A 16296-nucleotide genomic window follows, 5' to 3' on the forward strand; every position below is an offset into this window, starting at 1 on the left:
CGCAGGCACATTTAATAGAACAGCTGCACACTATGTGCCACTTTTGGCTTTTTCAAGTTGCGCGAGACACACGAAAACAAGTACCCATTAGTATCCTGAGAGAAGTTTTCACAATCAAAAAGGTTTCTGAGCCCCACTTTAGAGTTGGCAAAAAGTATCCAGGATATCAGAAATTACAACGTGAACTTCACTGTGGCTTCCAGCCAATAGAATGGCCTTCTTTAATTTCATTATACTGTTGAAGAATAACAAGTAACTTGTCCTCATTAATGGGTTTGCGGCAAACTTCTTTTTTTTTGTTGTCATTTTTTGGAAACAGTAGGGGTTTTTCATGCAAACAATGTTTTCAACCTCTTTAATGTGGAAGTAGAGCAGCGTTTTGTCCTCCACCGCAGCGTGATGCTAATGACGCAGTGCTTACAGCTCCTGGGGTTTGATTAAAATCCTTGAACAGTCACAAACATGTAACTCCATCACTGAGCAGCGTGCACAGTGAGGTTTACTTTAAATTCAACCTTTTATTAATTAATGTCTCTCCAATACCTCCATCATCCAGGCTGTTAGATGTGCACGGTAAGGTCACGTCATGCTTGGTTTACACTGACACCTTGGTGACAAGAAAATAGCACACAAGCAAAAGTATGACTCCAAAATCTATTGAAAATATCCCCAGCTAAGCTTTTGAAATATTCAGAATACAAATAATTTCTTTCACACCTCCCAGATCAAACATCTCGTGGACTAGTTTGGCACAGTTTTGATTTGACAGAGACACTGACTGACATGGCCCTCTGCAGGGAACGACAAAGCTGACAAAAGGCAGCGACTTTTGGAGCAACCAGAGAAAAAAAAAAGATCCTGAAGATTCTTGTGGATCAAAGAAAAGTGAGTGGCAGAGCTGGAGTGTTGCTCGGCAATGAGCCAAAGCTCGACTTAGGCCTGGCAGATTCTCGTGTCTATAATGAAAGATTGTATAAGGGAGCCAAGGATGCAGTACTGATGAAATGGGCCACAAAGTGAGGCAGACTTCCAAGTAGCACTTTTTCTGCATTTGAGACAGACCAGCAACCAGTGAATCTATCCTCCTAGGCTGTAATAGTCACCGTTGTTGTCTCTCGTCAACTATCAGAAATATAAACTCAGACATGAGGCTGTATTTTACCATCAGAACCCTTCAAATCCTGTTTCATTTTCTAAGACATACCCGCTGCTCCTGGCAAGACACGAAGGTCTGAAACCCTGGCGCCACTCCGAAGCCCAGCTGGTCTATAAAGGGAGGCTCATCCTGGGTGTGGATCTGAACTTTGAGCCCTGCTTCAAATGATGTCTCGTCTGTCAAGAACAAGGCGTTAGAACAAGGGGTTAGTATGTTTAAAACACAGGGAGGGTGTTTGTATGCACAGACTGATCCGCAGGATGAAGAATGAATAAAAACATAATAGATTATTCAAATTAAAACAATATAATGCATATATTTAAGAGAAATCGTAAAAAATAAATAAAGAATAAAGATTTTAAAGAATTGTACCATAGGGATGACTAAGATATATCACGATATGGCACCATGCGATTATCGTATAATTTCAAAAAAGATCCAAACACATTTTTTAATCATGTTTCTTAATTTAAAAAAAAATGTAACTGCGCCAACATATGCATAGCACGTAAACGCCCGGTCACTAGGTATCAGTGAACCACATCAGACCTGGTTAAACTACATCACTCCTCAATGCTTTTTAGCTTTTCACAAAACATACTGGGCACTTTTATAAATGTATGTGGTTACGTTTAAAAAATAATAATAATTACTTTAGAACTTAACAGATTCAGAATCTGTTCTAGAAGCAAAAGTTAAACTTTTTTGAAAAATGTAATTTGACAGTTCAATAAACACATCTTGTTTTTGATATTTGTACTTGAGTTACATTTATAAATTGTAATTCATACCATTTTGTACCAATTTGTAATTCTTGATATTGTGATATATCGTGATGTATATCGTATAAATCATGAATTGTACCATATTGTCCAATTCATGCCAATGCACACCTCTAGGGATGCACCATAATGCAAATGATCAAATCAGGTAATTGGGTGCAGGTGCCCGAAGTAAACATAACATAAATAATAAGTTTATATCATCAGAGTGTGTTATTAAGGACATGAAATGAGAATTAAAAAGACTGACGGCCCTGTACGTAAAGAAAAATGATGACAACACACACTTTTATTTACTACACAGAGACAAGAGATAAAACACTAAATGAATGATGATGAGGATAAAAAGAAAATCAATACAGCGAACAGCCTCCTAAGCTGCGGTACTCCACTCCAAAGATTTTAAATGAAGCAGATTTACAGCTTTAAAAATGACACAGGGACTAGAAGCAGTACAATCATTTTGATCACAACAGCAGATACTTGTGGGGTTTTTTGGTGACGACTTGGTTCGAGGGAGATTCAGCGTTCCATAACAAGGACTATAGGGACTTCTGTGTTTTTCTCTAATCCTTTTCATGCTGTACAATCGTTTAAGTGTTTGGCTTTATGAGAGTTAATTAAGAAGCACCTTTTGTATATTGCATTTCAACAAAGCTACTTTTCTGATGCTACAAAGACAAATGTTCAAGGTTTGTAGCAGCACACATACAGTACGTACGCCAACTGAGCTCCATTTGTAACCATGCAACGATGCATGTTATTAAGACAAAGCCATCTGTCGTTCCCTTAAAAAATCAAAAATTTGACTTCAACAAATGACATGCCTTTGTGTGCAATCAGCCAGGCAACTATTATGGAAAAATGTTCTGATCAGTAAAACCAGGAGGGCATAATCATAACATTTCAATTTTTTTCAGTTATGAGTGAGTTAACTGTAATTTTCCAAGCTGTGGACACACCGGCTCATTTTATTCTGCTGATACACAGTGATTTTCTTGATGTCTTGGGTGTCCAAGGATACTCACAACTGAGGTCAGGTAGCAAAGTAAGGCACAAACTCAACCTTGTTTATTTGCACAATGTGTTGAACAGATACTTCTATCAATTCTATCAACCAAGGCCTCTCCCACATATATGTGAACTGGTTTCTTATTTTATCCAGAAAAACACAGTGGTGGGTGAGTGCATCGGTGAAGCTGGTGAGGCTGTGAGTTTGATGCATGACTGAAGCTTTACCTGATGGTAAACTGTAGCTCAAAATAGCCATTTTGAAAGGATGCATGATGGCTCAATCAGGAGGGTCAGGTGTGCTAGAGTAACGTTACACCTCAAACACACTTTCTAGACATCCAATAACCATTTTTTCTGATGAAAAATAGGGTGTAAATGTGTGATATTGTCCCAAAACATGCATGCAAGGCATTTCCGTATCGTGTTGGGCCCTGATTTTAAATAAAGAGGGGGGAGGGTAACAAATGATGTGATAGCTTCTTCTGTTTCAGAATGTTAATTCTGTTTTTTCTATCTAAACACGGGAGCCCGTCCTCTAAAGCACATGGGTCGAACTCAAAGCCTGGGGGGCCAAATCTGGCTCTTTAAAGCTCACAATAGCCATTTTTACCCTAAAATTGTTGTAAGTACTCTCAGTTTATCCAAAATCCTACTATTTTCCTCAAATTATTCCACAAAATTTCCCCAAATAAATAAAATTTGGTCACAAAATCTAGGGCATGTGCCTGAGATTGTGTGATTTGCTTTCAATCAGCTTCTCTGTGTCCATCAGCTCTTTGAGCTTTTCTTTGTGCCTTCGGCGCAAGGTGTTGGACTTGGTGATAAGTTGGGCCATTAATTACCCAGATTTTCCTTCTGCCTGCTCAGCAAGATGGTCTGCATCAATTTGAAGTGTGTTGCACACTTCATGCAGGATTTTGATCCTTTTCTCCAGCTCTTCAACTTTAACGTTTACGCCTATCGATGCTACGCTAATCCTTTTCTTACAAAGTGTGCAAAGGGCTTCCCGGTTGTTATTCCCAACTGGCTTCATCCAATCTTTGAATTCGCTCATCTTGAGTTAGGAGTCAGAGAAGTTGCACTTTCCAATTTTTGTTTTCTTCCCGTCTGTTTTTCGCGCCGCAACATTCACTGTCACGTGATGTCGTACCCGTATGCGCACGGCAATCTAGCTCCAAGTACGCAACCGAGTCAAAGCTTGAATACCAATAATAATACCTCATAAAATTGTGATAAAGACTTTTCTAATATTTTTGAGGGCTTTAATTTTCCCACAATTCATTTATCAACTATTAATACTTTTTAAGACCCTGCGGACACCCTGGACTGATATCTGTCACTTATTGTGTGGATATTATCTGTGCCTTACATACTAAATATATTCGTGGAAGTGCAAACTAGGGCCCATGAATTATAAAATTGTTTGTTTTCCCGCCTATGATCTGTGGTCCACTTAAACTGGTCTGTTTTTGGCCCCTGAACTAAAATGAGTTTGATACTCCGGCTCTAAATTACATGTCAGCACATAAATAACATATATAGATTTTTTTTTTTTAAACCACAAACTATCGGAGTCTGATTCACATATCAGGCTTGTTCATTCCTGGTCATGGAGACCCACTATCCTGCATATGCCAACTGTAAAATATTTAAATCTATTACATTTTTTATCATCCATCACTGCTGAGAACAAGCAATAGATAACATTAGAATAAAGTCTCTTTGGTGAAACAGAGAGAGAACAGGACAAGTAGAATATACTGTAACTATCCAGGATCAGGAAATAGGGAAACTTGGGTTTAGATTTTTTCCCTGTTCTTGTGAGATTATGCTTTCAAAAGCTTAAGCTTGAAGCCAGTTATATTGATATTAGTTATTATTTTTCTTGGTAGCCTTTACTATTGCCTGTCATGGAGTAGAAATCATAGAGTCTTGGGTTTCTGTCAAAGCCAACATGTCTTACCTGGCTGACATTTGATCCTCCCTGGCTTTTCGATGGTCTGTGTTTCCACCGCTCTGGTTTATTCTTCCTTCATTACTTACTGTCTGTTCTGTTCTCCACACAAGCTTTTTAAATCAGATTTCCCATGGGGTGGATATAGACCCGACAGAACAAAAACAGGCATTTATTAAAGCTTCTGTTTTCCATGCATGTTCTTATGCTAATTCATTTTTAACTGTCCTCTACTGAGAGCATAGAAACAGTTTCTCTCTCTTTCTGTGCAGATTCACTGCTCATCATGGAATAGAAACAAAAGGTGTAAATCCTGTTGGACTTTAAAGTGATCCCAGCTACTGTTTCTCCCTTTTAACACACAATATTGGGACATGACACACTGCTGTTATTTTTCTTTTTTAAATTCTGTAATTGCACGCATTGATCTTGACAGAATTTAACTAATTTAAATACAAAAAGCTATAAAAAAAAATTGCTAAGGGAATTTAACTATAAACTGTATATACAACAGTATACCATTTATCAACAGTGTGAACTGTAAAACAATCATGCATATATTAAAAACATTTATAGTGTTTTATAGTATATTTTTCTGGCTTCATTCTAACATCATCATTACCACAATTGACTTCATATTTTCTTCTTGGTTTAAATGCCAAAAAAAATTGCGAATAAAAGTGGTTCAGTCATTTTTTAATAGTCCAAATATTGGGTTATGCAGAGGCTGTAAACTGAGAGCTGTTTGCAATTCTAAGTTGCCACCTTAGTCAACATTAAATTATTTAAATTCCTCTTCTAATGGAGAGAATAATGTATTCTGTGTTTACTGGGTTTATTACTGGCTGTCAGTCGCTAATTTGGAATGCTATGAAAAATGGTGAAATAAGACAGGTGGTAATGGTGCCTGCATGTGCGGGCAGTGTTATGCACACTTTAATGCTTCTTGTTATGGAGAGGTAGCGCCAATCAGAAAAATATGATATGACATCCTGTGTTTAGCTATTCTCTTCTCAGATTTTCTTCAAACCAAATTTAAATGGCTGATTAGGGACTGTGCGAACTGGCAGAAAATGGTGAATTTAAGGTAATCTGTTGCTTTAATTGACACCCGTATTACCAGGTTGTGATGTGGTGGCTGTAAAAAGCCTGTTCTGATTAAGTTTGGCATATTTGCCTCCCCTGCCATGAACCTCATTTTAACCAAACATATTTAACGTTATTTTAAAATGCGACACTGTATTTTTTTACTTTTGTTTCCATGTAAATTGGGACCCTCTATTGCATGGATGTCAAACTCATTTAACTTCAGGAGCCAAATACAGATGAGTTTGATCTTAATGTATAAATGTATGAAAGTACAGTATGTATGTAGAGTATACAAGACAATATCCAAGCAATAGGTGACAGGTAGTGACAATATCTATTTACTGGTAATTTGGGGACATTTTGTTAAATAAGTTGAGGATTGAGAAGGATTTTGGAAAAAAATAGTTGAATAATTGTAAAGATGTACAACCAAATAAATCTGTTGAAATCTTATGTTTTTTTTAAGTGTGTTATTGCATGGATGCCATATTTAGGTTTGGATATGATACAGTGATTTAAAATTACTCCAAATTTCTGGTTAATTTATGTGTGTATCTAATCCTTATTTTTAACAGTCTTTTACTTAATTATACACTTGTTTATTCTTTCTTTTGTCTTTGTTTAATGTTTATTCTTTTATTTCTGATATAAGTGGCTGTAACAAAAGGAATTTCCCCCTGGGATTAATAAATGAATTCTGATTCTGATAAATAATTCCCATGAAAAGTTTAAATTGTTTTAATACTGCCAAAATTCCAGAGCTTAAGTCCCTGTTGAAATGTGCAACCCTACTGAGAAATCCACACCTAAAGTATGTTGTTATTTCCACAATAATTCATGTTTCTAAGTGTTTTGATTTGGATGTTTTAAAGGGCTGGATTTGGCCCCGGGCCCCCGGGCCTTGCGTTTGACACGTGCTCGATTGCATCCTGAAAGTGTGTAATATGCTGCCTTTAAGCCCAGATTCTAATCTCAATGGGCACTTGTTTACCTGTTTAAAGGATGGATGTATTTAAAAAATAAAGTCTAAGCTCACACACCGCAATGAAAACGATGTTATTTATTAACTCCCTGCTATCAATACGATCTCTGTTCATGTACCGTACATAAAAACTAAGAATTTATCACTTTTAACTTCCTGAAATATTTCAATTAAAAATCAATATCAAGTACTAGCATGATACTGCTGTAGTCATATGCAACAGCCGTAGACATTAGGTTTCTGTAACCACAGAATATAAGCTTCTCCAATGAAGCAAAACTCTGCAGACGAGAGCTCAACCCATGAGCGAGGAGCCTCCATTGATTTCAGATCTAGAAAATGTTCCTATTCATCGTTGATTCATGTGAACCAGAAGCCAAACTGACAGGCGATGCAATTACATTACTATAAAATACATGTCATTCCAACCGATACCAATCTGTTTTTTTTTTTTTTTTTTCTACACACAGTCGATAAAATCTTGCCGACACGCATCATGCATTTTAAATTACAGAAGAGTGTACTTTTCTGGATCATCACTCAAGTGATGAGAACATTTTTATACACTTTGGGCTGTTTTCTGTGTATTTATTTTGCAGTAGAAGAAACTGAATGTGTTTGGTCTGAAGAAAGAGAAAGTTCAATAAGATTAATGGACTGAAAACATCAACAAGGCTCAGAGTGAAAGCAATATAAATGTAAGGGATTAGAAGCGGAATCTCTTTGAAGGCTTTTTAACTCAATCCCTCAGCAGACCTACTCTTATGATTGCTTTATAAATATATTTGTATTCTTCCACAATTGAAAGGTTGGTACGGTAAGGTTTTGAAACGTCAAAGGAAAGATAAGCTTACCAGTTTCCCCCCACACTGGCAGATACTCATCCTGTTGGATGTCCAACATCAACTCCAGGCCGTTTCCTGTACCGCCCTTCATCGTCACCAGCAGCGGGCGCCCATCTTTGCCTGAATTAAATGTGTAGCATTTTCCATAACGTGTAAAAATCTGAAACACACAAAGAGAAAGTATTTTTTTGTAGTGACAACTAGATACAATGTATTGAGTTTCGTTTCAAGTGTCGACAGGTGTGCAGGTTTCGTCCTCACACAAAGGCACAGGTCAAGGTGCAATATGTGAGATTTGCAAGCAATTTCTGCCACCACTAGGTGGCATAATACTGAGTACAACCGACACTTCCGCCATATCCGGTCCTGATCACTGAAAGTACAGGTGACAATATTCTCTGCTACACCACGCAAATGTTTTCGGCGGGCCCATGCGGGCCAATGTATATCGTCAGCTTAACATGTGCAATGTGTTCATGAGTGAAGATGTTTAAGCAGTTGTTTGTTAGTTGTAAACCTCACCGTTTATCTGTTTGATGGATGTTTGTTACCAGAAATGGCCCAGTTCAGGGACTGCTCTGCTGTAAGTAGGCTTATACTCACCCAACCGGTGGAAAATAGGTACTACTGGTTGGCCGGGCCAGCAATATTTATTAATGTATATATATATATATATATATATATATATATATATATATATATATATATATATATATATATATATATATATATATATGTAGTCTAAAAAAAAAAAAAAAATCACATATGGCATGACAGTTAAGGACATGCTTCTTAACACTCAAATTTTTATTTTAGGTATTAAAGACATAATTAAAAGTAGAAGAATCTACATACTGCAACTTTAAATAAAAATTTTGGAAGAATAAAATAATGAAATGGCATAAACTGTCCTGAAAAGGATGGTGGAACAAAGGAGATTGATGACTTGAATTAGAAGCACTGATGGGACTTTAATTGCAATTAATTACAGAAAAATATCACACTAAAAAAATGTTTGAGTTTCATGTCAACTGTTTTGCAATGTTCAGTTTCCACTTCTCTGGAATGTACTGAACTAAGTGCTGTTTTTTTATTTTAATACACAAAAACACATTTAGAAAGTTTGCAAAAAATCCGGAAAAGCGTGAATATAGCTTACTTCAATTTAAGTTTGTGCAATCAAAACTTTCTTTATTAATTTTGTAGATTATGTTAGCACTCACTGATGAAAATACTAAACACAATTTTGTTGTTTAAGCTCATTTATTGTTTTCCTTGATTTAGTCATATACCAAAATCCATTTGAAGTGAAAAATGTTGCATCTCATGTCAAATATTGTTTTCGTTTAAACTAATTAGTAATAAGTCTAAATTCAAAGGCAACATGTAAAAAAAATATACACAAACTTAAGGACAACTCATTTGTTTACCAACTATGACAGGAGCATTTTTTTAAAATTTGCATTAAACCTCCAGTTCTTTCCCATTTTAGGAAAAAGATAAAACATCAAATTAGGAAAACATAACTAGCTCCTGTTTTACTTCATCCACCACATACTGGCCACAGCCCAGTGATTTTTTACAATACTGCAGCTTAATTTAAAGATAACACATTATTGTGCATGTTTATTGTGTATGGCAGACAGTTTGTGGACTCTACTGGAATTGCAGCAAACTGTGACCTGTGGACAAACACCAAAAAGCCGTAATGGATCTATAATCAAATCATTAACATTAGAAAATGGAAAGTCATGGCTGGGATCCAAAATTAATTGCTTCTCTACTTTGTTGTCATTGTGCACGATAGTGAGCTTGGTATAAAAGAACAATATAATGTATAATCAACCTTGACCTTTGTGACATTCACATAGTGAAACAGAAAGAACGTGTCGGCAAGGTCAGAGGAGCAGATGCAACAAGAGCGTTAGAGTAATAACTGAGATCAGCAAAGCCTTTGCTCTCTGCCCTCAGTCTAAACTCTGAAGTCAAGATGTAGGAAAGGTGAGAAAAGCTTTCAGTTTAGGGCAAAACTGGAACGTATCAGTGGGAATTCCACTAAAAGTTTTTGGATTGACATTCTGGAACTGATGCAGTTCCTGGGTGGATCCAGCAAATTTTGATTACATTTTAACAATAGTCTTTTGACTAAAATGTAACTTAATTTTAGTCAAAATTTGGTCATCAGGACTTTTATTTTTTAACAAAGGATGGATTGATAAGTGATTACAGAATCTCTCCTGGTCAGTTCCGGTCAAACTGTCCTAAGCAGGCCAGATACTATTGTACTGATATTTACCAAGGCCTCTTCTCAGAGACTCTGTCATTGTTATGCTTAGCGCTATCAGCAGCTACAAAAACCCTGAGAGATTCATTGGACACACACACTGAAACCTTTGAACCCCAGACCGGTCTGCCCCAAAAAAACCCTTTGACCACATGAACCCTATGTCTGCATCATGTACAGTAAATTACCACTGCAATATTAATGCCTTGAACAACTTTAAATAATCTGAAACCCATATTTTATGATATGCAGACATATTGTCAGATTATAAGTGACATAAAACAGACTCTGTGGTTCAAGAAAAATGGATCACAGACATTTTTAGCCACATTATGTTTTAATCAACATAATTCATATTTCTGAATGGAAGGAGCAACCATTCTCAATGTGACGTTCTTTTAGTTTCACTTTTTGTTCCTCGTAGTCTGGTAACCTCTTTTCCTTTGATTTACATTCAAGCCATGTGATAATTGAGATTATATCAGCGGAAAGTGTTATAAATGTGCTTTTAGTCTGTTTTCGGAAATTTGTAGTTTTTTCACCACGGCAGACGTCACTAACCTTCTCGGCCGTCTGATTATTACGTCACCTAGTGGAAGTGCGTCTGATTGTCAAAACAAACGTGATCGCCTTTTCCTAACACCTTTCCAGAACCCCGTGACATCATCCACGGGGTTAAAGAAAAGTGGATAGGAAAGGAGATAGGAGGGACTATTCGGACGCAGCCATAGTCTATTTCAGTGCTTCTCAAAGTGTGTGGTACGCCCCCCGATGGGGAGTGGAGGTGTGATAGGTGGATTGAGACAAACAGGGGGACAATAAATATCATTATTTAACACAAAAAAACAACTAAACCCCAAGAAAGTAATAATGAGAAGCCAAAACATGTAGCAGAAATTAAGAGAGCATTGACATGGAACTAACGTACAAAAATATTGATTTACAGTGGCATGTATTTGACATGGAGTAGAACAATAACACTTTCAAAAGCTGACTTTAAAAAAAAAAAAAATCCTTTTTGGTTTTTTTTATTCTTTTTTGCACAGATTAATAATACATTTTATTTGTTTGATGGCACCTTTCAAGTCACCCAAGGTCACCTCACATAGGATAAAACCATAAAATAACAACGTCACAGAATATTAAAACCAAATATTGAAAAAAAACAAACAAAAAAAGATTGCAAACAATGTTTCATTATTTATTGTATTTTTGACTACTGCACTTTTACATTTCTTTTTGATGCTTTTAATTAGTTAAATTCAGTTTTTGATTTAATATGAAATATGTTACTTGTTTCCTGTTAGTTCAATACGTTTGAAAATGTGTTATTAGACCGGATTTTTTTTGTGGGGCAATGGGTGAAGGTGAGGCTTGAAGGTTCACCTTCGTTTAAAAATTAGGAATACCTCAAAAAGTTTGAGAACCACTGGTCTAGCTAAGAGTCAAACTATGACGAAAACTTCTAGTCAACAACATTAACACCGTTTGCTCATGCTAACTGACTCATACGTCGACGAGCGTGACAGGAGTCTGTTGGAGCGTGATGAAAAACTGTACAAACGACACAAACACCACATGCACAAAGCAGAAGGGAAGGAACAAAATGCGCCGCGTGAGTCACAGAGTCCAAATAAAACCTGTTTAGCAAAGATTGAAGCGAAAAACAGAAAACGTCATATTAGTCCATGCAAAGAAAGTACTTTTTAAGAAGGAAACATAAAAAAAAAAATCCCCATTGAATTCTTTGTTTTGTCCAAATCAGGCAGTGAAAACAGTGAAAAAGCAAGCATTCTACCTCCAAGGTTTGCTCGTTTCAGTCTCTTATTTCTATTGGGCAAATTTGATCAAAGGCTGTGTATTGCTGCTCTGACTACAAAGAGGGACACGGTTTGCAGATACAGATCAGGGGAGTTGAGATAAGATCGTGGCGATTGTAGTTGTTTAATTCTCTCTGTGACTGAGGCCGAACATACAAGAATACAAATGACTGTGGCTGCATTGGGTGTGAAGGGGGGTGGGGGGGTTACAGCTCTCACGTATGTGCGCAGCCCTCTTGTGACGGAGCCGCGCTTGTGATTGACTACAGAAGGCCAGGAGTTGGAGTTGCTGTGGTAACCAGAGGAGATCGTGCTGGCTGTTCAGAGTGTGTGGAGCCGCAGCAGCAGCGGCGGTGGATGCCGGTGGCGACCTTGGGGAGTCGGGATCTTCATCGTGATGTCAGGAGTAGCTCAGGGCTTTCAGTTAAGTCTAATACCAGTGTTTCTGTGCACACAATTACGAATACACTTCCAGAAAACATCAGAAATTGAGGCAATTACCCAATCTTCAAACCAATTCTCAAAAATTAGTCATGCACCCATAGATAATACTGTACTTTCTTTGGTTGTTAACTCCTGACTGTTGTTTTCTCTTATTATTGTAAATAGTATATTTCTTATCATGTTTTCCATTGCCATTCAGTTTAATGTTTGTCTCATTGTGTGATGTTGCTTAACTGTATGTTAAATGTTATTGTTCAACTGTATGTTATATCACGTGTACCTGCCTTAGGACAATAAATTAAATTTAGCCATTGTGCTTATGCTGTTTGCTGTTTGTAATATCCTAATTCAAATAAACAAATAAATAAATGAAATGACATATTTGATTTGATCAAAAGCTGAAAAAAATTCAGAATTTCCTTTAAAAGAATGATTAATTTCTTTGATGCCAAACTCATTTTTTAACCTTTTTTTCCAATCAGAATGCATTGGTGTAAACTTATCAGCTTTTTAAAAAAATAATAATAATAATTTGTGGATAAATACACAAAAGTCATACATAAAACCCTCAAGTACAAATAAAAAGTAGCTCAATCTTGCCATGGTTCCCTTGCATACAGTAAACATCTCGTGTATAAACTTGAAAAGATGGAGAAGAAATATTGCACAATTGGAATTTAATTTATTTTCTACAAAAGGCATCTGTATAAAAAATAAAAGGCTTGTCAAAATGTTTTTAAAATAAAACAACACCAATAACAGATGCTTTGTCATCATAGGTTACATAGTGCTTGTAGAATAGTCTGGAGAATTTATGCTCTGAGAAAATAATCGGCATTCAATGGTGTTTTGGCGCGGTGCATAATGATTAATCTGGTTGGTCGGCGATGATGTGATGCATTTTATTGTTGTCATGGTCATTTTATTTTGTGCAGTTTCACAATGTCCGTTGATCATTTTAAAACAAAAAAATAATCATTTACTCAGTAACGATTGGGTGTTGAAATGTAACAAATTAGTTTACTTCTTTTAAAACATATTTATTAAATTTACTGATTTAGAAATATACTAAAAAAGGTACAGGTACCCATAAAAGCAACTCAATTACAGTAACATGACTAATTGCAATCTGTTACTGTCAACAGTTTACATTGGCAAACGCCCCAAATAATATAGTCAAGAAGTCGGGTTTCAATTTGTATACACATTAAATACATATTGAAACTCAGACCACCTGTGACCTAAAGTACTGAGAGAGACATCACTTTTTTCTTTTTTCTCTGCGGTTGAAGACGTCGTTGTCATCGTAAATATTTCACAGAGCTGACAGCCGGAGAATGTTTATTTGGTCGTAGGCTATTCTTCACATGACAGCATGACAAGGGTGTACAAGCTGTTCCCATAAAGTTGCCATTGGAACACGATTTTCCCACCTTGTTCTTCATTGATTTCAGGGTCAGTGCTGAGATTTGCCAGTTGCAAAAATGAACACCATTCAGGGTTGAACCTCGCCCTTTTAAAAGGCGGGTGTTATTTGTAACTGTGAAAGTATACCACACTGCAATGTGTGCAGCCTCTGAGTTTTAGTAAGAACCTCCAAAATAAGCACCTGTTCCTTTTTGCTGCTTTCATGGCCAATTAATTTGTACAATCTAGAAATAGTTAAAAAAAATCTGCTGGATGGAAAATGACCATATTTTTGTAATGGTATTGCATCATTTAAATATATATAAAAAAAATAACACACACAACCCTTACAAGTGCAGGCTAAAAGCTATTTAACTCCACAGCGTGGCTCTTATTTAGATATTTATTCATTACCTGGATCCTCATTGTTTACCCTCAGCATGTGTGATCCTTTATTTTTAATCAGAGGAAGTGCGGTGTAGCCTAAACATATCCAGATTTAAAGATCACTTTGAAGCAATCAAACAGCAGGATTACTAATGGGGTTTTGAAAAATTTGCAACCACCGTGTCACAGACTGGTACCGGTCCGTTATCTATTTTGTGCTGAAAAAAAAATCAAGTTTAAATTTTTTTATTTGAATCAGTGCTTCAGGTATTTTATTTGGAGAAAACACTATTTCCATTTGTGCGCACATTACTATCATACTTGACGAAGTGCGGAAGTAGCTCATGCAAACAGTAGCTCACGAATCTATCAAATTAAAAGGAAATTGGTAGAAAATGCCTCATCATCGTCCACATCAATGGACAGCCCAGTCTCACAAAATTGGTGCCTTTTGGACTTTGATAATTTTTTTGCACGTGGCAACACAATTTTATAATATTTTATATGATATTTCAATTTCATGCTACGTGACGTGTTTTTTGTTCAAGCTGCGCATCACAAAATGTTGTGTCGCCACCTAGTGGGGATTGCAAAGGCATGCATTTTAAATGAGAGTTATCACCTTAACCATATTCCTTATCCTAAACCTAACCCATAGATATGGCCCTATAACTAACCCAAACATTCCATCAAAACATATTAGGTTTGAAAGTAAAATGTGGGGCGATACATTGTGCGACAAGCCATCACGCAATTTCAAAACGTCAGAAGAAGTATCGGAGAGGGTAGGAGTGGTAATGATAGATATTTTTTGTTTTTTTATCTTAGCAAATATATTCCATCAATATCACGAGTCCTGTATCATCTATTGTATTGTATCATGATCATCGTCAGAGTGTCGTCCCACCCCTAGTTCAACATCGTGGTGATATGTTTGTTTGGTTACTTTAGGTAACGGATACGACACATAAACCTTGTTTAAAAGTCTGAAATAGCCACAAAGTGAGGAAAAAAGAAACTCAGAATGTTGGAGATGCATCGGAAATCGTGATAATCGTTGAATAATGAAGTTGCAGCACCCTGAATCGTGATCAAAATGAATCGTGAGTAGGGATGTCCCGATACAACTTTTTCACTTCCGATACCGATATTGTAGCCTTGAATATTGGCCGATATTGATACTTTATCAGCACAAATCATACATACTTTTATTACTTCTTTTGTAGTGTGGAATGTTAGAAAAGGTTTGATCAAGTGATGTCACTCAAACAGAGAACAATAGTCATCAACAGTAGGTATGAGAAAAACTGACCCATTTATTATTAACCAATTGTTACATACAATTAACCTTCAACATAACATCTACAGTATTCTACAATTGAAAAACATAGTATAATATATATCGGAGATTTTAGGTGCAGTCCGATAAAATTTGACCAATATCCAATATCAATATCGGATCGGGACACCCCTAATATAAGGGGTTACTTGAATCACCATATTAATGTCATTTTATGCACCAAAGGGTTGAATTCAACATTCAAACAGTGACTGAGAGAAGAACTTAAAATATCAAGATATATATCATACATTGTGATTTAGCATAAAAATATGGCGATGGAGCCATATATTGCAGGCCTAATGTGAGGTGTTAAATGGTGAATCCAAAATGATTAGTTTTAGTTATGGACTAACAACCTGTCTAACTATGTTCTGACTGCATTTGCTTCACCGTGTTTTTTCAGACACAGCAGGAATTCGTTTTCAGCAACAAAAGCTCCAAAATATGTTTCATTGGCACCAACACGCAGAATAGAAACAAACTAAAAATAGTGATCAACACTGATTTTAAACACAAAATAAACATTCACCTGAAATTGAAGCATCCAGAACACAAAAACTTAGTATAACAAAAGAGTGCAGTTAAGATGTGACAATATGTCCTTGATTTTTTTATATATATGATATTGAGCGGAGACCTGCCTAAGAAGATTTAATGAAAATATGTGCTGTAAGTTAGTGGTACGGAAGGGCAGCCAGATGGAATGAAGGAGGGCGCTGGATGAATTAATGGGACCAACGGACCATTTTTACTGAGATTTGAGAGCTGCCCAACACCATGGGCTGTTCTT

At 36.4% G+C, this 16296-nt stretch overlaps 1 protein-coding gene across 3 annotated transcripts in view; it reads right to left on the minus strand.

Moving 5' to 3' along the window:
- Positions 1-16296, minus strand: part of asic1b (acid-sensing (proton-gated) ion channel 1b) — a 201050-nt gene that overhangs the window by 21303 nt on the left and 163451 nt on the right. For all 3 annotated transcript variants that reach the window (XM_028446065.1, XM_028446063.1, XM_028446064.1), the window contains 2 exons: positions 7832-7982; positions 1205-1332 (listed from right to left, as the gene is read on the minus strand). In XM_028446065.1, the coding sequence (XP_028301866.1) occupies positions 1205-1332; positions 7832-7982 (279 nt within the window). The remainder of the gene's footprint in view (positions 1-1204; positions 1333-7831; positions 7983-16296) is intronic.

Source organism: Gouania willdenowi, chromosome 5 (genome assembly GCF_900634775.1).
Source record: "Gouania willdenowi chromosome 5, fGouWil2.1, whole genome shotgun sequence".
NCBI classification, from domain to species: domain Eukaryota; kingdom Metazoa; phylum Chordata; class Actinopteri; order Blenniiformes; family Gobiesocidae; genus Gouania; species Gouania willdenowi.